At 44.9% G+C, this 23,424-nt stretch overlaps 1 protein-coding gene across 1 annotated transcript in view; it reads right to left on the bottom strand.

Moving 5' to 3' along the window:
* LOC118938713 (teneurin-2-like) overlaps window positions 1-23,424 on the bottom strand; it is a 235,665-nt gene that overhangs the window by 68,450 nt on the left and 143,791 nt on the right. The window contains exon 2 of the mRNA XM_036943256.1: window positions 22,844-23,187. Coding sequence (XP_036799151.1) covers window positions 22,844-23,090 — 247 coding nt within the window. The 5' untranslated portion in view covers window positions 23,091-23,187. The remainder of the gene's footprint in view (window positions 1-22,843; window positions 23,188-23,424) is intronic.

Genomic DNA, 23,424 nt, shown 5'->3' with positions numbered 1-23,424 from the left:
ACAGAGACAGAGTGTTATAGTGTTAACTAGTTCTACTGCTAGAGACAGAGACAGAGTGTTATAGTGTTAACTAGTTCTACTGCTAGAGACAGAGACAGAGTGTTATAGTGTTAACTAGTTCTACTGCTAGAGACAGAGACAGAGTGTTATAGTGTTAACTAGTTCTACTGCTAGAGACAGAGACAGAGTGTTACAGTGTTAACTAGTTCTACTGCTAGAGACAGAGACAGAGTGTTATAGTGTTAACTAGTTCTGCTGCTAGAGACAGAGACAGAGTGTTATAGTGTTAACTAGTTCTGCTGCTAGAGACAGAGACAGAGTGTTATAGTGTTAACTAGTTCTGCTGCTAGAGACAGAGACACTGTGTTATAGTGTTAACTAGTTCTGCTGCTAGAGACAGAGACAGAGTGTTATAGTGTTAACTAGTTCTGCTGCTAGAGACAGAGACAGAGTGTTATAGTGTTAACTAGTTCTGCTGCTAGAGACAGAGACAGAGTGTTATAGTGTTAACTAGTTCTGCTGCTAGAGACAGAGTGTTATAGTGTTAACTAGTTCTGCTGCTAGAGACAGAGACAGAGTGTTATAGTGTTAACTAGTTCTGCTGCTAGAGACAGAGACAGAGTGTTACAGTGTTAACTAGTTCTGCTGCTAGAGACAGAGACAGAGTGTTACAGTGTTAACTAGTTCTACTGCTAGAGACAGAGTGTTATAGTGTTAACTAGTTCTACTGCTAGAGACAGAGACAGAGTGTTATAGTGTTAACTAGTTCTACTGCTAGAGACAGAGACAGAGTGTTATAGTGTTAACTAGTTCTACTGCTAGAGACAGAGACAGAGTGTTATAGTGTTAACTAGTTCTACTGCTAGAGACAGAGACAGAGTGTTATAGTGTTAACTAGTTCTGCTGCTAGAGACAGAGACAGAGTGTTATAGTGTTAACTAGTTCTACTGCTAGAGACAGAGTGTTATAGTGTTAACTAGTTCTGCTGCTAGAGACAGAGACAGAGTGTTATAGTGTTAACTAGTTCTACTGCTAGAGACAGAGACAAAGTGTTACAGTGTTAACTAGTTCTACTGCTAGAGACAGAGACAGAGTGTTATAGTGTTAACTAGTTCTACTGCTAGAGACAGAGACAGAGTGTTATAGTGTTAACTAGTTCTGCTGCTAGAGACAGAGACAGAGTGTTATAGTGTTAAGTAGTTATACTGCTAGAGACAGAGACAGAGTGTTATAGTGTTAACTAGTTCTACTGCTAGAGACAGAGACAGAGTGTTACAGTGTTAACTAGTTCTGCTGCTAGAGACAGAGACAGAGTGTTACAGTGTTAACTAGTTCTGCTGCTAGAGACAGTGTGTTACAGTGTTAACTAGTTCTACTGCTAGAGACAGAGTGTTATAGTGTTAACTAGTTCTGCTGCTAGAGACAGTGTGTTATAGTGTTAACTAGTTATACTGCTAGAGACAGAGACAGAGTGTTATAGTGTTAACTAGTTCTACTGCTAGAGACAGAGACAGAGTGTTACAGTGTTAACTAGTTCTGCTGCTAGAGACAGAGACAGAGTGTTACAGTGTTAACTAGTTCTACTGCTAGAGACAGAGACAGTGTGTTATAGTGTTAACTAGTTCTACTGCTAGAGACAGAGACAGAGTGTTATAGTGTTAACTAGTTCTGCTGCTAGAGACAGAGACAGAGTGTTACAGTGTTAACTAGTTCTACTGCTAGAGACAGAGACAGAGTGTTATAGCATTAACTAGTTCTACTGCTAGAGACAGAGACAGAGTGTTACATTGTTAACTAGTTCTGCTGCTAGAGACAGAGTGTTATAGTGTTAACTAGTTCTACTGCTAGAGACAGAGACAGAGTGTTACAGTGTTAACTAGTTCTGCTGCTAGAGACAGAGTGTTATAGTGTTAACTAGTTCTGCTGCTAGAGACAGTGTGTTATAGTGTTAACTAGTTATACTGCTAGAGACAGAGACAGAGTGTTACAGTGTTAACTAGTTCTGCTGCTAGAGACAGAGTGTTATAGTGTTAACTAGTTCTGCTGCTAGAGACAGTGTGTTATAGTGTTAACTAGTTCTACTGCTAGAGACAGAGACAGAGTGTTACAGTGTTAACTAGTTCTGCTGCTAGAGACAGAGTGTTGTAGTGTTAACTAGTTCTGCTGCTAGAGACAGAGACAGAGTGTTATAGTGTTAACTAGTTGTGCTGCTAGAGACAGAGACAGAGTGTTATAGTGTTAACTAGTTCTGCTGCTAGAGACAGTGTGTTATAGTGTTAACTAGTTATACTGCTAGAGACAGAGACAGAGTGTTATAGTGTTAACTAGTTCTACTGCTAGAGACAGAGACAGAGTGTTACAGTGTTAACTAGTTCTGCTGCTAGAGACAGAGACAGAGTGTTACAGTGTTAACTAGTTCTGCTGCTAGAGACAGTGTGTTACAGTGTTAACTAGTTCTGCTGCTAGAGACAGAGACAGAGTGTTATAGTGTTAACTAGTTCTGCTGCTAGAGACAGAGACAGAGTGTTACAGTGTTAACTAGTTCTGCTGCTAGAGACAGAGTGTTACAGTGTTAACTAGTTCTGCTGCTAGAGACAGAGACAGAGTGTTACAGTGTTAACTAGTTCTGCTGCTAGAGACAGTGTGTTACAGTGTTAACTAGTTCTACTGCTAGAGACAGAGACAGAGTGTTATAGTGTTAACTAGTTCTGCTGCTAGAGACAGGGACAGAGTGTTATAGTGTTAACTAGTTCTGCTGCTAGAGACAGAGTGTTATAGTGTTAACTAGTTCTACTGCTAGAGACAGTGTGTTATAGTGTTAACTAGTTCTACTGCTAGAGACAGAGACAGAGTGTTATAGTGTTAACTAGTTCTACTGCTAGAGACAGAGTGTTATAGTGTTAACTAGTTCTACTGCTAGAGACAGAGACAGAGTGTTATAGTGTTAACTAGTTCTGCTGCTAGAGACAGAGACAGAGTGTTACAGTGTTAACTAGTTCTGCTGCTAGAGACAGTGTGTTACAGTGTTAACTAGTTCTACTGCTAGAGACAGAGACAGAGTGTTATAGTGTTAACTAGTTCTGCTGCTAGAGACAGGGACAGAGTGTTATAGTGTTAACTAGTTCTGCTGCTAGAGACAGAGACAGAGTGTTATAGTGTTAACTAGTTCTGCTGCTAGAGACAGAGACAGAGTGTTATAGTGTTAACTAGTTATACTGCTAGAGACAGAGTGTTATAGTGTTAACTAGTTCTGCTGCTAGAGACAGAGACAGAGTGTTATAGTGTTAACTAGTTCTACTGCTAGAGACAGAGACAGAGTGTTATAGTGTTAACTAGTTCTACTGCTAGAGACAGAGACAGAGTGTTATAGTGTTAACTAGTTCTACTGCTAGAGACAGAGACAGAGTGTTATAGTGTTAACTAGTTCTACTGCTAGAGACAGAGACAGAGTGTTATAGTGTTAACTAGTTCTACTGCTAGAGACAGAGACAGAGTGTTACAGTGTTAACTAGTTCTACTGCTAGAGACAGAGACAGAGTGTTATAGTGTTAACTAGTTCTGCTGCTAGAGACAGAGACAGAGTGTTATAGTGTTAACTAGTTCTGCTGCTAGAGACAGAGACAGAGTGTTATAGTGTTAACTAGTTCTGCTGCTAGAGACAGAGACACTGTGTTATAGTGTTAACTAGTTCTGCTGCTAGAGACAGAGACAGAGTGTTATAGTGTTAACTAGTTCTGCTGCTAGAGACAGAGACAGAGTGTTATAGTGTTAACTAGTTCTGCTGCTAGAGACAGAGACAGAGTGTTATAGTGTTAACTAGTTCTGCTGCTAGAGACAGAGTGTTATAGTGTTAACTAGTTCTGCTGCTAGAGACAGAGACAGAGTGTTATAGTGTTAACTAGTTCTGCTGCTAGAGACAGAGACAGAGTGTTACAGTGTTAACTAGTTCTGCTGCTAGAGACAGAGACAGAGTGTTACAGTGTTAACTAGTTCTACTGCTAGAGACAGAGTGTTATAGTGTTAACTAGTTCTACTGCTAGAGACAGAGACAGAGTGTTATAGTGTTAACTAGTTCTACTGCTAGAGACAGAGACAGAGTGTTATAGTGTTAACTAGTTCTACTGCTAGAGACAGAGACAGAGTGTTATAGTGTTAACTAGTTCTACTGCTAGAGACAGAGACAGAGTGTTATAGTGTTAACTAGTTCTGCTGCTAGAGACAGAGACAGAGTGTTATAGTGTTAACTAGTTCTACTGCTAGAGACAGAGTGTTATAGTGTTAACTAGTTCTGCTGCTAGAGACAGAGACAGAGTGTTATAGTGTTAACTAGTTCTACTGCTAGAGACAGAGACAAAGTGTTACAGTGTTAACTAGTTCTACTGCTAGAGACAGAGACAGAGTGTTATAGTGTTAACTAGTTCTACTGCTAGAGACAGAGACAGAGTGTTATAGTGTTAACTAGTTCTGCTGCTAGAGACAGAGACAGAGTGTTATAGTGTTAACTAGTTCTACTGCTAGAGACAGAGTGTTATAGTGTTAACTAGTTCTGCTGCTAGAGACAGAGACAGAGTGTTATAGTGTTAACTAGTTCTGCTGCTAGAGACAGAGACAAAGTGTTACAGTGTTAACTAGTTCTACTGCTAGAGACAGAGACAGAGTGTTATAGTGTTAACTAGTTCTACTGCTAGAGACAGAGACAGAGTGTTATAGTGTTAACTAGTTCTACTGCTAGAGACAGAGACAGAGTGTTACAGTGTTAACTAGTTCTGCTGCTAGAGACAGAGACAGTGTGTTGTAGTGTTAACTAGTTCTACTGCTAGAGACAGAGTGTTACAGTGTTAACTAGTTCTGCTGCTAGAGACAGAGACAGAGTGTTACAGTGTTAACTAGTTCTACTGCTAGAGACAGAGACAGAGTGTTATAGTGTTAACTAGTTCTACTGCTAGAGACAGAGTGTTACAGTGTTAACTAGTTCTACTGCTAGAGACAGAGACAGTGTGTTATAGTGTTAACTAGTTCTACTGCTAGAGACAGAGTGTTACTGTGTTAACTAGTTCTGCTGCTAGAGACAGAGACGGAGTGTTACAGTGTTAACTAGTTCTGCTGATAGAGACAGAGACAGTGTGTTATAGTGTTAACTAGTTCTACTGCTAGAGACAGAGACAGAGACAGTGTGTTATAGTGTTAACTAGTTCTGCTGCTAGAGACAGAGACAGAGTGTTATAGTGTTAACTAGTTCTGCTGCTAGAGACAGAGACAGAGTGTTATAGTGTTAACTAGTTCTGCTGCTAGAGACAGAGACAGAGTGTTATAGTGTTAACTAGTTCTACTGATAGAGACAGAGACAGAGTGTTATAGTGTTAACTAGTTCTACTGCTAGAGACAGAGTGTTATAGTGTTAACTAGTTCTGCTGCTAGAGACAGAGACAGTGTGTTATAGTGTTAACTAGTTCTACTGCTAGAGACAGAGTGTTACAGTGTTAACTAGTTCTGCTGCTAGAGACAGAGACAGAGTGTTACAGTGTTAACTAGTTCTGCTGCTAGAGACAGAGACAGAGTGTTATAGTGTTAACTAGTTCTACTGCTAGAGACAGAGACAGAGTGTTACAGTGTTAACTAGTTCTGCTGCTAGAGACAGAGACAGAGTGTTATAGTGTTAACTAGTTCTGCTGCTAGAGACAGAGACAGAGTGTTATAGTGTTAACTAGTTCTGCTGCTAGAGACAGAGACAGTGTGTTATAGTGTTAACTAGTTCTGCTGCTAGAGACAGAGACAGTGTGTTATAGTGTTAACTAGTTCTACTGCTAGAGACAGAGACAGAGACAGTGTGTTATAGTGTTAACTAGTTCTACTGCTAGAGACATAGTGTTATAGTGTTAACTAGTTCTGCTGCTAGAGACAGAGACAGAGTGTTATAGTGTTAACTAGTTCTACTGCTAGAGACAGAGTTTTATAGTGTTAACTAGTTCTGCTGCTAGAGACAGAGACAGAGTGTTACAGTGTTAACTAGTTCTACTGCTAGAGACAGAGACAGAGTGTTACAGTGTTAACTAGTTCTACTGCTAGAGACAGAGACAGAGTGTTGTAGTGTTAACTAGTTCTACTGCTAGAGACAGAGTGTTACAGTGTTAACTAGTTCTACTGCTAGAGACAGAGACAGAGTGTTATAGTGTTAACTAGTTCTACTGCTAGAGACAGAGACAGAGTGTTACAGTGTTAACTAGTTCTACTGCTAGAGACAGAGACAGAGTGTTACAGTGTTAACTAGTTCTACTGCTAGAGACAGTGTGTTGTAGCATTAACAAGCTCTGCTGCTGCTGGTTCTGGTGTTTCTTTCAGTGTGCTATCCCAATATGTGTTTGTCTGCGAGTGATGTTGCACTTTCAGTGTGTGTGTGTGTGTGTGTGTGTGTGTGTGTGAGATAGAGAGAGAGAGAGAGAGAGAGACAGAGAGAGAGAGAGAGAGAGAGAGAGAGAGAGAGAGAGAGAGAGAGAGAAAGAGGGAGAGGGGGTATTGGTGGATTGTGAAAGTCAGTTGGTATATAGAGTTGACTGGTACAGGGTCTTGGAGCTTGTCATTAAAAACCCATTGAGGCTTTTTAGCAGTTTGACATGCACTGTAGACAAACTGAGTATGCAGAATAACTTGACACACACACGCGCACGCGCGCGCACACACACACACACACACACACACACACACACACACACACAAGCACGCAAATGGCTTTCATACACATCCTGTGACTTTCATACACATACTGACTTTCACACTGTGTACAACACTGCACATGAGTAGGCTTAGACTGTGCAATTACAGCGCCAGCCTATCCAGGCTTCAGAGGGGGACATAGTTCCAAACCAAGCCTTAAAAATAATGACCCAGAGGAGCTGAAACAGCAACCTGATTGGCTCCTAGGTTGAAGAAACCACTTGAATGGGAAGGAACTGAAACTGTGAGCGGCAGGTCGCCCCCTCATTACCCCCCAAAATGGTGGAAATAACTGTTAATAATAATGAATGGTTCTGGAAAGGAATTTAGCTATTGTTCCGGATCCATTGTGTTCCATTGTTACCAGGACCTTCTTCAGTGTGAGTAGAGGAAGACATGTTACCAGGATCTTATTCAGTGTGAGTAGAGGAAGACATGTTACCAGGACCTTCTTCAGTGTGAGTAGAGGAAGACATGTTACCAGGACCTTCTTCAGTGTGAGTAGAGGAAGACATGTTACCAGGACCTTCTTCAGTGTGAGTAGAGGAAGACATGTTACCAGGACCTTTTTCAGTGTGAGTAGAGGAAGACATGTTACCAGGATCTTCTTCAGTGTGAGTAGAGGAAGACATGTTACCAGGACCTTCTTCAGTGTGAGTAGAGGAAGACATGTTACCAGGACCTTCTTCAGTGTGAGTAGAGGAAGACATGTTACCAGGACCTTCTTCAGTGTGAGTAGAGGAAGACATGTTACCAGGACCTTCTTCAGTGTGAGTAGAGGAAGACATGTTACCAGGACCTTCTTCAGTGTGAGTAGAGGAAGACATGTTACCAGGACCTTCTTCAGTGTGAGTAGAGGAAGACATGTTACCAGGACCTTCTTCAGTGTGAGTAGAGGAAGACGTGTTACCAGGACCTTCTTCAGTGTGAGTAGAGGAAGACGTGTTACCAGGACCATCTTCAGTGTGAGTAGAGGAAGACATGTTACCAGGACCTTCTTCAGTGTGAATAGAGGAAGACATGTCTCCAGGAAGTGGAGTGAGAATGAACGATATAAGAGACATGGAGGGAGAATTGGAAGAGGAGGGATAGGGGAGATGGAGATGGAGAGGAGAGCATATGAAAAAGAGATTGGTGGGAGATACAGCACATTACCAAAAGTATGTGGACATCTGCTCCTTGAACATTGGGTTGGTCCTGCCTTTGCTGCTATAACAGCCTCCACTCTTCTGGGAAGCCTCTCCACTAGATGTTGGAACATTTCTGCAAGGACTTGCTTGTATTCAGCCACAAGAGCATTAGTGAGATTGGGCACAGATGTTGGGCGATTAGGCCTGGCTCACAGTCGACGTTCCAATTCATCCCAAAGGTGTCCGATAGGGTTGAGGTCAGTGCTCTGTGCAGTCCAGTCAAGTTCTTCCACACCAATCTCGACAAACCATTTCTGTATGGACCTCACTTTGTGCACTGAGGCATTGTCATGCTGAAACAGGAAAGGGCCTTCCCCAAACTGTTGCCACAAAGTTGGAAGCACAGAATAATCTAGAATGTCATTGTATGCTGTAGCGTTAAGATTTCCCTTCACTGGAACTAAGGGTCCTAAAAGGTCCGAACCATGAAAAACAAACCCAGACCATTATTTCTCCTCCACCAAACTTTACAGTTGGCACTAGGAGAAAAAAGAGGGAAGGAGGAGAGGAAGAGAGAGAAAGTCTCTCCATGGTGAGAACCCAGCACGAGGGTGGTGTGGGGATGAGAAGAAAGGGGGAGGAGAGGGGGAGGCAAGTGAGAGAGATTACATTCCTGGCCTTAGTTTGGTGGTTTAGAGTGTGGGGCCGTTTCCGGTCTGTATTTCTGAACATCAACTGATAACCACTTCAAAGTGGAAGAGCGGGAGAGAGAGAGTGAGAGATAGAAATAAACAGTGGGAGAGGATAGAGGGAGAGAGAGGGGGAGGGAAAGAGAGAGAGATAGATAGAGAAAGAGCGAGAGAGAGATAGAGGGAGAGAGAAAGAGGGAGAGAGAAAGAGGGAGAGAGAGAAACAGAGAGACGAAGAGAGAGATAGAGGAAGAGAGAAAGAGGGAGAGAGAAAGATGGAGAGAGAGAAACAGAGAGACGAAGAGAGAGATAGAGGGGGAGAGAAAGATGGAGAGAGAAAGATAAGGGAGAGAAAGAGAACAGCGTAGGGAGGGTGTGAGGGAGAGAGAACTGTGTTGGGAGGGTGGGTGGGAGAGAGAGAGAATGTCGTAGAGAGGTTGAGAGAAGAAGAGAAAGAAGAGAGAGGGATGAGCGATGTGGGATTGAGAGAAAGAAAGAGATGAAGGTCATTGTTGGGAGTGGACCACAGTGATGGAAGAGGGGATTGTGGGATTGTGGTGCCATTACTGAAATTACACAGTTGGCTTCAACACACACACAAACACCCTGAACACATGGCACATCATTATGACCACCATTAGCACTACAGCAACTAGTTAACAGCAAACATGAACAGGAGTGTCACGGTCAAACACTTCCCCCTCCCTCAGGTCTCCTCTCTTAGTTCCCCCTGCACCACAGAACCCCTCACACCTCCTTATGAGTGGACAGAAATAACCATTACACTCGGCCCTGTCCAGACACATCTCCAGTCCCACACAGAGTGTCTGACAACACAAACAGGATGTTGGTGTGTGTGCATGCGTGCTGCAGTAAAGACATGCTGTAGTCCTGTAAGGGTGTGTGAATAAACAAAAGACAACTAGTGAGTGACAACTTTGACAGGCAATGTAGTGTTGTTTACTGGGAATCACTACTTCGAGCTTTACCGTGTGTGTATGTGTGTGTGTGTGTGTGTGTGTGTGTGTGTGTGTGTGTGTGTGTGTGTGTGTGTGTGTGTGTGTGTGTGTGTGTGTGTGTGTGTGTGTGTGTGTGTGTGGTTTGCCCTCCGGGTCAGTCTCAGTCTCAGAACTGAGAGTCACTTAATACTTTGTCAAATCCTGTCTCAGCTGTGAAGACGTTAACTATTTAACACTGGCTAAGGCATATGACACACACACACGCACACGCACACACACACACACACACACACACACACACACACACACACACACACACACACACACACACACACACACACACACACACACACACACACACACACACACACACACAGGGTTGGGTAGGTTACTTTCTAAATATAATCTGTTAAAGTGTGACTGTCCTTGTCTATCAGTGTTTTGTTGCTTGTCATGATTTGTGTTTTGTGTGGACCCCAGGAAGAGTCACTGCTGCTTCGGCAAAAGCAGCAAACAAATAGCCACTGGGCATACCATGTTATTTCAATGTGGCGAATTGGGTCATATTTGGTACATACTTTGATCAGTGAGATTCCAACCTATTTTCACCCACTAAAAAGAAAACTACCAAAAGTTTATTGAATTCCCAATGTGTTATCACTATTATCTCAGCCATCTAAAAACACAACCAACTTCCAATGGAAAATGAATGTGTCACGAATACCACCGAAGGTGGCTCCCCTTCCTGTTCGGGTGGCGCTCGGCGGTCGTCGTCGCCGGTCTACTAGCTGCCACTGATCCCTTTTTCCTTTTTGTTTGTTTTGGTCTAATTGTTTTCACCTGTTCCTTGTTGGGGTTTTGGGATGGGTGTTATTTTAGTTTGTTTTGCCCGCTGGTGTTTGTGCGGGCTTGTTGTGTTTGTTACGTATCGTTGGTTTTGGGTGTTCTCTGTCTGGGTTGGTGTAACTAGGTTTTGGGTGTTCTCTGTCCGGGTTTGTGTAACTAGGTTTTGGGTGTTCTCTGTCTGGGTTGGTGTAACTAGGTTTTGGGTTTTCGCTGTCTGGGTTTGTGTAACTAGGTTTTGGGTTTTCGCTGTCCGGGTTTGTGTAACTAGGTTTTGGGTTTTCGCTGTCTGGGTTGGTGTAACTAGGTTTTAGGTGTTCTCTGTCAGGGTTGGTGTAACTAGGTTTTGGGTGTTCTCTGTCCTGGTTGGTGTAACTAGGTTTTGGGTTTTCGCTGTCCTGGTTTGTGTAACTAGGTTTTGGGTGTTTTCTGTCTGGGTTGGTGTAACTAGGTTTTAGGTGTTCTCTGTCTGGGTTGGTGTAACTAGGTTTTAGGTGTTCTCTGTCTGGGATTGTGTAACTAGGTTTTAGGTGTTCTCTGTCTGGGTTGGTGTAACTAGGTTTTGGGTGTTCTCTGTCTGGGTTGGTGTAACTAGGTTTTGGGTGTTCTCTGTCTGGGTTGGTGTAACTAGGTTTTAGGTGTTCTCTGTCTGGGTTGGTGTAACTAGGTTTTAGGTGTTCTCTGTCTGGGATTGTGTAACTAGGTTTTAGGTGTTCTCTGTCTGGGATTGTGTAATTAGGTTTTGGGTGTTCTCTGTCTGGGTTGGTGTAACTAGGTTTTGGGTGTTCTCTGTCAGGGTTGGTGTAACTAGGTTTTGGGTGTTCTCTGTCAGGGTTGCTGTAACTAGGTTTTAGGTGTTCTCTGTCTGGGTTTGTGTAACTAGGTTTTGGGTGTTCTCTGTCAGGGTTGGTGTAACTAGGTTTTGGGTTTGTTTTGCACCTGTGTTTTAGGGCTTCACCCATGTTTGGACCTGTTACTTTGTTAAGGACATTAACGCTTGTTTTTCCCATTTATTTTGCTCTCTGTGTTTGACTCCTCACCCATCACTCACCCACCGTTACAGAATGTCTGATATTTGGTTTTGCAGTCTCCTAAATGAGTTATCACTATTATCCCAACCATCTAAAAACACACCCAAGTTCAGATGGGAATAAAATGTAAGGTATTGTGTTCATTTCTACAACTTAATAATGTGTTATCACTGTCACTATCACAGGCTATTGACTATATTACAAAAAAAGTAATATTGAGTTGTTGAAAACGCAACCAAATATCAATATTTGAAGGAGATGTACTTCAGAAAGTATTCATGCCCCTTGAGTTATTCCACATTTTGTTGTGTTACAGCCTGAATTCAAAATGGATTAAATATATCATTTTCTCACCATTTACACACAATTCCCCACAATGACAAAGTGAAAACATGTTTTTAGATAATTATGAAAATGTAATGAAAATTAAATAGAGAAATAACACATTTTCATAAGTATTCACACCCCTGACTCAATCATTTGTAGAAGCACCTTTGGCAGTGATTAGAGCTGTGAGTCTTTCTGGGTAAGTCTCTAAGAGCATTCCACACCTGGATTGTGCAATATTTGCCCATTATTCTTTTCAGATTTATTCAAAATCTATCAAATTGGTTATTGATCATTGCTAGACCACAATTTTCAGGTTCTGCCATAGATTTTCAAGTAGATTTAAGTCAAAACTGTAACTCGGTCACTCACTCGGTCACTCAGGAACATTCACTGTCTTCTTGGCAAGCAGATCCTGTGTAGATTTGGCCTTGTGTTTAAGGTTACTGTCCTGCTAAAAGGTGAATCACTCTCCTAGTGTCTGGTGGAAAGTAGACTGAACCAGGTTTTCATCTTGAATTTTGCCTGTGCTTAGTTCCATTCCGTTTATTTTACAATTACAAGCATACCCATAACATGATGCAGCCACAACTATGATTGAAAATATGGAGAGTGGTACTCAGTCATGTGTTGTATTAGATTTGCCCCAAACATAGCACTCAAGACAAACAATGAATTGATGATATATGATTGATAAAGTATGGTTACATTTAATTTGCTCTGTTGAATCTACCCTTTGAATGACTTTTAAAGCAACAGTGAATCTACAATGTGGAGATTTCTCAACAATCCTTCTCACGGTAGCACATTGGTAATGGATGGATGGGAGACCAAAGCTAGAATTGGTTAAAATCCTGGATGGGAGACCAAAGCTAGGCTTGGTTAAATTCCTGGATGGGAGACCAAAGCTAGGCTTGGTTAAATTCCTGGATGGGAGACCAAAGCTAGGCTTGGTTAAAATCCTGGATGGGAGACCAAAGCTAGGCTTGGTTAAAATCCTGGATGGGAGACCAAAGCTAAGCTTGGTTAAAATCCTGGATGGGAGACCAAAGCTAAGCTTGGTTAAATCCTGGATGGGAGACCAAAGCTAAGCTTGGTTAAAATCCTGGATGGGAGACCAAAGCTAGGCTTGGTTAAAATCCTGGATGGGAGACCAAAGCTAGGCTTGGATAAAATCCTGGATGGGAGACCAAAGCTAGGCTTGGTTAAAATCCTGGATGGGAGACCAAAGCTAGGCTTGGTTAAAATCCTGGATGGGAGACCAAAGCTAGGCTTGGTTAAAATCCTGGATGGGAGACCAAAGCTAAGCTTGGTTAAAATCCTGGATGGGAGACCAAAGCTAAGCTTGGTTAAAATCCTGGATGGGAGACCAAAGCTAAGCTTGGTTAAATCCTGGATGGGAGACCAAAGCTAAGCTTGGTTAAAATCCTGGATGGGAGACCAAAGCTAGGCTTGGTTAAAATCCTGGATGGGAGACCAAAGCTAGGCTTGGTTAAAATCCTGGATGGGAGACCAAAGCTAGGCTTGGTTAAAATCCTGGATGGGAGACCAAAGCTAGGCTTGGTTAAAATCCTGGATGGGAGACCAAAGCTAGGCTTGGTTAAAATCCTGGATGGGAGACCAAAGCTAGGCTTGGTTAAAATCCTGGATGGGAGACCAAAGCTAGGCTTGGTTAAAATCCTGGATGGGAGACCAAAGCTAGGCTTGGTTAAAATCCTGGATGGGAGACCAAAGCTAGGCTTGGTTAAAATCCTGGATGGGAGACCAAAGCTAGGCTTGGTTAAAATCCTGGATGGGAGACCAAAGCTAGGCTTGGTTAAAATCCTGGATGGGAGACCAAAGCTAGGCTTGGTTAAATCCTGGATGGGAGACCAAAGCTAGGCTTGGTTAAATCCTGGATGGGAGACCAAAGCTAGGCTTGGTTAAAATCCTGGATGGGAGACCAAAGCTAAGCTTGGTTAAAATCCTGGATGGGAGACCAAAGCTAAGCTTGGTTAAAATCCTGGATGGGAGACCAAAGCTAAGCTTGGTTAAAATCCTGGATGGGAGACCAAAGCTAAGCTTGGTTAAAATCCTGGATGGGAGACCAAAGCTAAGCTTGGTTAAAATCCTGGATGGGAGACCAAAGCTAAGCTTGGTTAAAATCCTGGATGGGAGACCAAAGCTAAGCTTGGTTAAAATCCTGGATGGGAGACCAAAGCTAAGCTTGGTTAAAATCCTGGATGGGAGACCAAAGCTAAGCTTGGTTAAAATCCTGGATGGGAGACCAAAGCTAGGCTTGGTTAAAATCCTGGATGGGAGACCAAAGCTAGGCTTGGTTAAAATCCTGGATGGGAGACCAAAGCTAAGCTTGGTTAAAATCCTGGATGGGAGACCAAAGCTAGGCTTGGTTAAAATCCTGGATGGGAGACCAAAGCTAAGCTTGGTTAAAATCCTAGATGGGAGACCAAAGCTAGGCTTGGTTAAAATCCTGGATGGGAGACCAAAGCTAAGCTTGGTTAAAATCCTGGATGGGAGACCAAAGCTAGGCTTGGTTAAAATCCTGGATGGGAGACCAAAGCTAAACTTGGTTAAAATCCTGGATGGGAGACCAAAGCTAGGCTTGGTTAAAATCCTGGATGGGAGACCAAAGCTAGGCTTGGTTAAAATCCTGGATGGGAGACCAAAGCTAGGCTTGGTTAAAATCCTGGATGGGAGACCAAAGCTAGGCTTGGTTAAAATCCTGGATGGGAGACCAAAGCTAGGCTTGGTTAAAATCCTGGATGGGAGACCAAAGCTAGGCTTGGTTAAAATCCTGGATGGGAGACCAAAGCTAGGCTTGGTTAAAATCCTGGATGGGAGACCAAAGCTAAGCTTGGTTAAATCCTGGATGGGAGACCAAAGCTAAGCTTGGTTAAAATCCTGGAAAGTTTACCCTCAAAACAACAGCAGATAACTTTTTTCAAATCCAATGTATTTTTCCACGTAGATTCCATGTCACAATATGTTGACAAATTACATTGAAACAACGCTGATTTAACCAGTGTGTGCCCAACCTGTCCAAAATTTTAACTTTTGGATTGCCCAAACACAGTAATGTAATTGGTTTACTTTCCATTACTTTTGGAGTACTTTCCATTTAAGAAGAATTAGAAGAAGATAAAAAGGATAAATAAAACACATTTGCTGTGTCATCATAGTGGTCTCTGATTGGTGGTCCTCATTTGTTGTGTCATCATAGTGGTCTCTGATTGGTGGTCCTAATTTGGTGTGTCATCATAGTGGTCTCTGATTGGTGGTCATCATTTGGTGTGTCATCATAGTGGTCTCTGATTGGAGGTCATCATTTGCTGTGTCACCATAGTGGTCTCTGACTGGTGGTCATCATTTGGTGTGTCTTCATAGTGGTCTCTGATTGGAGGTCATCATTTGGTGTGTCTTCATAGTGGTCTCTGATTGGTGGTCATCATTTGGTGTGTCTTCATAGTGGTCTCTGATTGGTGGTCATCATTTGGTGTGTCTTCATAGTGGTCTCTGACTTGTGGTCAGACTTACTCGGGTGGAACAAACTTAAACTTGCGCCTTTTTGCAATGCTGAATCGAATGTCATTGAGGAAACAGAAACATCCTTTCTGAATTTAAAAGTAATCCAAGAAGTAATCATCTAGTTATTCAAATGTATCTGTAAGCACATCACAATATTTTAGCTGGCAACGTTACTGATTACAGTTACAGTTTTTTTGTAATCAGATTACATGTAATCAGTTACTCCCCAAACCTACACAAACACCTCCTTCTCTCCTCCTCTCTCTTTCTTACCTAACATGCCCAGCCCTAGGCTCCTCTCCTCTCTCAGCATGTAGTAGTAACTCTAGAGAGGAGAGTTTATCAGAGGCACTAGAGTCAGTGTGAGCTCTAATGAACAACTTTATATTCTCTCTCTCACTCTCTCTCTAAAATCCATCTCCACACAAACCAGACACCCTAGGGCTAGTAGTCAGGGCCTGGACAAGATCTCTCTCTTTCAATTCAATTACATTCAAAGGGGCTTTATTGGCATGGGAAGCCTATGTTTACATTGCCCATGCACGTTCTCTATCTCTCTCTGTCTCTCCTACTCTTGTACAGATGTGGTACTAGTGATCCAGTCACACATCAGGTGTTTGTGTGTCTATGTCTCCCTCTCTGTCTCTCTCTGTCTCTCTCTCTGTCTCTCTCTCTGTCTCTCTCTCTGTCTCTCTCTTTGTCTCCCTCCCTGTCTCTCTCTCTGTCTCTCTCTTTGTCTCCCTCCCTGTCTTGCCCTCTCGGTCTCTCTCTGTGTTTCTCCCTCTTTATCTCCCTCTCTGTTTCTCTCTCGCTTCCCCTTCCCCTCTCTCTCCACCCATCCTTCCTGTCATCCTCTATGTGGCCTTCTGCAGCTTGTTTAATTACTGTCTGGTAGAGGAGAGGCGAAGGCCTAGCTGGTCTGGTCTGTTCTGCTGTTAGAACCACACGTTGATAGATGTGACATTTACAATCTCTCTCATTAATCAGAGAGCTGCCAGAACAGTCAACAGGGTTAGCTGCACAGTAAACATACATTAACTATGCACGCATGCACACACACACACACACACACACACACACACACACACACACACACGCACACAGGTTCTGCAACACTAAACACATATTGTCATATAATATCTACACCACAGAACACTGTCTTTCTGAGGAAAGACATTTCCTCTGTCTGTCCATCTGTGTGTCTGTGTGTCTGTATGTCTGTCAGTCTGTGCGTGTGTGCGTGTGTGTGTGCGTGCGTGTGTGCGTGTGTGTGTAGCCACCTGAGGGAGAGTAGAACACTGCGGTATGGGCATGTAGAGGCTGAGCACAGCTGGATGGGGGGGGGGGGGGGGGGGGGGGGGGGGGGCTTTGACAACTGTGCCCATGTGGGAACCGTGAATTGAATATGGGTTACTGGAAGACTGGCAGGAACCTCCACACTAATATAGACTACTATGGAGAAGTTCATATCCCCGAGCTGACAAGGTACAAATCTAGGCCGTCATTGAAAATAAGAATTTGTTCTTAACTGACTTGCCTAGTTAAATAAAGGTATAATACATTTTAAAAAGACCTGGACTGGCAGGAACCTCCACACTAATATAGACTACTATGGAGAACTATAAAGAACAGCAAGAAAGAGGAAGGAGGAGAGGAAATGAAAAGAGTGAGAGGAAGAGGAGCTGGAGGAGAAGGGTAGAGGGGTAGGAGGAAGGGAGAGGAGCTAAAGGAGGAAGGGAGAGGAGAAAGGGGAGAGGAGCTGGAGGAGAAGGGTAGAGAGGTAGGAGGAAGGGAGAGGAGCTGGAGGAGAAGGGTAGAGAGGTAGGAGGAAGGGAGAGGAGCTGGAGGAGAAGGGTAGAGAGGTAGGAGGAAGGGAGAGGAGCTGGAGGAGAAGGGTAGAGAGGTAGGAGGAAAGGAGAGGAGCTGGAGGAGCTGGAGGAGAAGGGTAGAGAGGTAGGAGGAAGGGAGAGGAGCTGGAGGAGAAGGGTAGAGAGGTAGGAGGAAGGGAGAGGAGCTGGAGGAGCTGGAGGAGAAGGGTAGAGAGGTAGGAGGATGGGAGAGGAAAGAGAGGAAGGGAGAGGAGCTAAAGGAGAAGGGTAGAGAGGTAGGAGGAAGGGAGAGGAGCTGGAGGAGAAGGGTAGAGAGGTAGGAGGAAGGGAGAGGAGCTGGAGGAGCTGGAGGAGAAGGGTAGAGAGGTAGGAGGAAGGGAGAGGAGCTGGAGGAGAAGGGTAGAGAGGTAGGAGGAAGGGAGAGGAGCTGGAGGAGAAGGGTAGAGAGGTAGGAGGAAGGGAGAGGAGCTGGAGGAGAAGGGTAGAGAGGTAGGAGGATGGGAGAGGAAAGAGAGGAAGGGAGAGGAGCTAAAGGAGAAGGGTAGAGAGTTAGGAGGAAGGGAGAGGAAAGAGAGGAAGAGGAGTTACAGTAGAGGAGAAGGGTAGAGAGGGAGGAGGAAAGAGAGGAAGAGAAGTGAGAGAAGATGTGGAGAACATCAGAGGACGAGAAGAGGTGTGGGAAAGAAGAGATGGAAGACAGAGTGAAGGAGTGATTCGATCCTCACCAGGCCAGTCGATGGGTTATATGACCACTGATAACCAGCACCCATTCAGCCAATGTTTAGCTGAAAGGGACTCACACCCAACAGTCTCACGCCTACCCACTGATACAAGCACAGGCAGATCAATATTGTGCAACTGGGAGAACAAGGAAAATCAGTTATAGTCATGTGAACAGTGTACTGTGGTGGAGTAGCTTTGACAGACCTAGAAAGTTCATGACAACAAGAAATAGAGAGCAGTGTGGTCTTTTCTGTTGGCGTAAAAATAACATCATTATATCTTCAGTGAGCCTGGCACCAACTACCATACCCCGTTCAAAAGTACTTAAATACTTGTCTTGCCCATTCATTCTCTGAATGGCACACACACACAATCCATGTCTCAATTGTCTCAAGGCTTAAAAATCCTTATTTAATCATCTACACTGATTGAAGTGGATTTAACAAGTGACATCAATAAGGGATTATAGCTTTAACCAGGATTCACCTGGTCAGTCTATGTCAGGGAAAGTGTAAGTTGGCTTCCTATTGTACCATAATGTGGTCTCTGTGTGCATGACTGAAACGTTTAGATTTATTCTCTCCCTCTCTCCCTCTCCCTCTCCCTCTCCCTCTCCCTCTCCCTCTCCCTCTCCCTCTCCCTCTCTTCGTGGTGTGACAGTACATATGGTGCAGCAACACTGTTGGGCTCCAGAGGTCACACTACCCACGATGCATCTGTAGACGGAGAGATGTGATAGGCTGAGAGGGAGGAGGTATCGACCAGTCAAATCACCCAGTGGTCCATAGTATTGCTGTCTCCCTTCTCCCTCCCACACTGTCTTTCTCTCTCTCAACTCTCCCTCTCATTGCTTATAAGACAAGGAAAACAAAGCTTAGTGCAGATCGATTCCATCTATCTATCCCTCTTCTCTTCTGTAGTCTCTCTCTCCCTCCCTTCCTCCCTCCATCTCTCATTGTCTGAGCTAGGGAAACAGAGCTTAGTGCAGATCAATGGTATAGACTCAGAGCTCCCTTTCTGTCTCTTCCCAGTCTCTGTCTCTTCCCAGTCTCTGTCTCTTCCCAGTCTCTGTCTCTTCCCAGTCTGTCTCTTCCCTGCTGTCTCTTCCCAGTCTCCGTCTCTTCCCAGTCTCTGTCTCTTCCCAGTCTCCGTCTCTTCCCAGTCTCCGTCTCTTCCCAGTCTGTCTCTTCCCAGCTGTCTCTTCCCAGCTGTCTCTTCCCAGTCTCTGTCTCTTCCCAGTCTCTGTCTCAATCAAATTTATCAATCCATGGAGGTCTGGATTTGGAGTCACACTCAAAATCAAAGTGGAAAACCACACTACAGGCTGATCCAACTTTGATGTAATGTCCTTAAAACAAGTCAAAATGAGGCTCAGTAGTGTGTGTGGCCTCCACGTGCCTGTATGACCTCCCTACAACCCCTGGGCATGCTCCTGATGAGGTGGCGGATGGTCTCCTGAGGGATCTCCTCCCAGACCTGGACTAAAGCATCCGCCAACTCCTGGACAGTCTGTGGTGCAACGTGGCGTTGGTGGATGGAGCGAGACATGATGTCCCAGATGTGCTCAATTGGATTCAGGTCTGGGGAACGGGCGGGCCAGTCAATAGCATCAATGCCTTCCTCTTGCAGGAACTGCTGACACACTCCAGCCACATGAGGTCTAGCATTGTCTTGCATTAGGAGGAACCTAGGGCCAACCGCACCAGCATATGGTCTCACAAAGGGTCTGAGGATCTCATCTCGGTACCTAATGGCAGTCAGGCTACCTCTGGCGAGCACATGGCCCCCCAAAGAAATGCCACCCCACACCATGGCTGACCCACCGCCAAACCGGTCATGCTGGAGGATGTTACAGGCAGCAGAACGTTCTCCACAGCGTCTCCAGACTGTCACGTCTGTCACATGTGCTCAGTGTGAACCTGCTTCCATCTGTGAAGAGCACAGGGCGCCAGTGGCGAATTTGCCAATATTGGTGTTCTCTGGCAAATGCCAAACGTCCTGCATGGTGTTGGGCTGTAAGCAAAACCCCCACCTGTGGACGTCAGGCCCTCATACCACCCTCATGGAGTCGTTGTGTTTCTGACCGTTTGAGCAGACACATGCACATTTGTGGCCTGCTGGAGGTCATTTTGCAGGGCTCTGGCAGTGCTCCTCCTACTCCTCCTTGCACAAAGGCGGAGGTAGCGGTCCTGCTGCTGGGTTGTTGCCCTCCTGCGGCCTCCTCCACGTCTCCTGATGTACTGGCCTGTCTCCTGGTAGCGCCTCCATGCTCTGGACACTATGCTGACAGACACAGCAAACCTTCTTGCCACAGCTCGCATTGATGTTCCATCCTGGATGAGCTGCACTACCTGAGCCACTTGTGTAGGTTGTAGACTCCGTCTCATGCTACCACTAGAGTGAAAGCACCGCCAGCATTCAAAAGTGACCAAAACATCAGCCAGGAAGCATAGGAACTGAGAAGTGGTCTGTGGTTATCACCTGCAGAACCACTCCTTTATTGGGGGTGTCTTGCTAATTGCCTATCATTTCCACCTGTTGTCTATCCCATTTGCACAACAGCATGTGAAATTTATTGTCAATCAGTTGTGCTTCCTAAGTGGACAGTTTGATTTCACAGAAGTGTGATTGACTTGGAGTTACATTGTGTTGTTTAAGTGTTCCCTTTATTTTTTGAGCAGTGTATATATTTACACTCAGGGTGTCGTCGGGATCTCTGCTGAAAAGTTAGTTTCTTTTGGAAAGTGTCCATCCTCTCTCTCTCTCTCTCTCTCTCTCTCTCTCTCTTTCTAGTCTCTCGGTCCCAGCTTTGAAGCATCTGTACTGACCTTGCCTTCTGGATGGTAGCGGGGTGAACGGGCAGTGGTTCAGGTGGTTGTTGTCCTTGATGATCTCTTTGCCTTCCTGTGACATTGGGTGTTGTAGGTGTCCTGGTGGGAAGGTAGTTTGCCCCCGGTGATGCGTTGTGCAGACCTCACTACCCTCTGGAGAGCCCTGCAGTTATGGGCGGTGCAGTTGCCGTACCAGGCGTTGATGAAGCCCAACAGGATGCTCTTAATTGTGCATCTGTGACAGTTTGTGAGGGTTTTAGGTGACAAGCCACATTTCTTCAGCCTCCTGAGGTTGAAGAGGTGCTGTTGCACCTTCTTCACCACACTGTCTGTGCGGGTAGACCATTTCAGTTTGTCCGTGATGTGTACCCCGAGGAACTTTCCACATTTTCCACTGCTGTCCCTTCGATGTGGATGGGGGGGGGGGGTGCTCCCTCTGCTGTTTCCTGAAGTCCACGATCATCTCCTTTTTTTTTGTTGACATTGAGTGAGAGGTTGTTTTCCTGACAGCACACTCCGAGTGCCCTCACCTCCTCCTTGTAGGCTCTCGTCGTTGTTGGTAATCAAGCCTGCTACTATTGTGTCGTCTGCAAACTAGATGATTGAGTTGGAGGCGTGCATGGCCACGCAGTCATGGGTGAACAAGGAGTACAGGAGGGGGCTGAGCACACACTCTTGTGGGGCCCCAGTGTTGAAGATCAGCTTAGTGGAGATGTTGTTTCCTACCTTCACCACCTGGGGGCGGCCCGTCAGAAAGTCCAGGACCCAAATGCACAGGGCGGGGTTGAGACCCAGGGCCTCAAGATTAATGATGAGCTTGGAGGGTACTATAGTGTTGAATGCTGAGCTGCAGTCATTCCTTACATAGGTATTTCTCCTGTCCAGGTGGGATAGGGCAGTGTGCAGTGTGATGGTGATCACATCGTCTGTGGACGTATTAGGGCGGTACCCAAGTTGAAGTGGGTCTAGGGTGGCCGGTAAGGTGGAGGTGATATGGTCCTTGACTAGTCTCTCAAAGCACTTCATGATGACAGAAGTAAGTGCTACGGGACGATAGTCATTTAGTTCAGTTACCTTAGCCTTCTTGGGTACAGGAAAAATGGTGGACATCTTGAAGCATGTGTGGTTTTAATAGCCACAGTTGGTACAACCTCTCATATGCACTTCCATATAAACTCACTCACCGAGTCAGTGTATAAATTGCTATTATTCTCTGAGGCTCGTGGGAACATAAAGCGAGGATTCCGATTGGTCAGAGCAGAGTTGAATTGTCCTTGTCACGAGTACATCCTGTTTGAGTTTCTATTGGAGCAAAATGCTCCTCCCTATAGGAAGGGAGGAGCAAAATGGAGCCATGGTCCGATTTGCCGATGGGAGGGCGGGGGCATTGTTTGCATCGCGGATGTTAGAGTAGCAGTGAGCCAGAGTTTTGCCAGCGCGAGTATTACAATCAATATGCTGATAGCATTTAGGTTGTCTTGTTCTCAGATTTGCTTTGTTAAAATCCCCAGCTACAATAAATGCAGCATCGGGATATATGGTTTCCAGTTTGCATAAAGTCCAGTGAAGGTCCTTGAGGGCCGTCGTGGTATCGGCTTGAGGGGGATATACACTTCTGTGACAATAACCGACGAGAATTCTCTTGGGAGATAATATTATCCGTATGAGACCGTATGAGTACGTATGAGACCGTATGGGTACGTATGAGACTGTATGAGACCGTATGAGACCGTATGAGACCGTATGAGACCGTGTGAGACCGTATGAGAACGTGTGAGACCGTATGAGACCGTGTGAGACCGTATGAGAACGTGTGAGACCGTATGAGAACGTGTGAGACCGTATGAGACCGTGTGAGACTGTATGAGAACGTATGAGACCATACAAGACCTAATGGGACCTAATGAGACCGTATGAGACCGTATGAGACCGTATGAGACCGTATGAGACCGTATGAGACTGTATGAGACCATACGAGACCTAATGGGACCTAATGAGACCTAATGAAGACAATTGAGAGTGTGAATGAGTGAGAGTGGGTATGATGGTGTTTGTATGTGAGGTGAAAGTAGAGTTAAGAGAGAAGGTAGGAGCTAAGACACTTCTGTATATCTAGATCAAACCAAGGGCATATATACAGTCAAGCTACCAAATATACTACATAATACCTCCCTATGCATGTTCGGTATATGGGGAGTAACCTTAGCCATCCATCAATCCATGGAGGCCCGGTCCAGACACCCACCTTGCCTGTTGTACTCATCTGCCTTGTGGTGCACCAGATCAGCTACAGTGCAGCCCCCGTAGACCAGCCTTTGGTCGTGGTGGTCGAAGGCCTTGAGCGTCTCACTGGAGCTGTAGGACTTCTGAGTGGTCACGCGGCACTCCTCCGTGTCCAGGGAAGAGGTGGTGTATTGGGGGTCTTTACCATAACGAGCCCTGGTCAGAGAGCGCTGCTGGTGCTGCTGCCCCCGACGGTCCTTTAGATCCATGCCGGGAGAGGGGGAGGAAGGGGGGTAGAGAGACGGGAACGAGGAAGGTTTGGAGGCCTCCTAGAAGGGTGTGACAGTCAGACTCGTCTTCAGTCACCTAGAGGAAATGAGAGAGAGGGGGAGAAACATGCCAGAATGAATGAAAAAGAGAGGCCATTTATATGAGTCAACTAAGTAGTACCAGTAAAATACATTTTGCAAGGTAGAAAGCAGATATTTGGGGAGGAAGAGAAAGTATTTTCAGGAAATGGGTCTATTAAAGGCTATTTTAAAACAATAGAGAACGAACACAAAGAACGATGATGTTCTGCTGATGACAGAAAGAACTGTCACT

This window comes from Oncorhynchus mykiss, chromosome 14 (genome assembly GCF_013265735.2).
Source record: "Oncorhynchus mykiss isolate Arlee chromosome 14, USDA_OmykA_1.1, whole genome shotgun sequence".
Lineage (NCBI taxonomy): Eukaryota > Metazoa > Chordata > Actinopteri > Salmoniformes > Salmonidae > Oncorhynchus > Oncorhynchus mykiss.
Note: the sequence above shows the minus strand (reverse complement) of the source record. Positions and strands in the feature narration are given on the sequence as shown.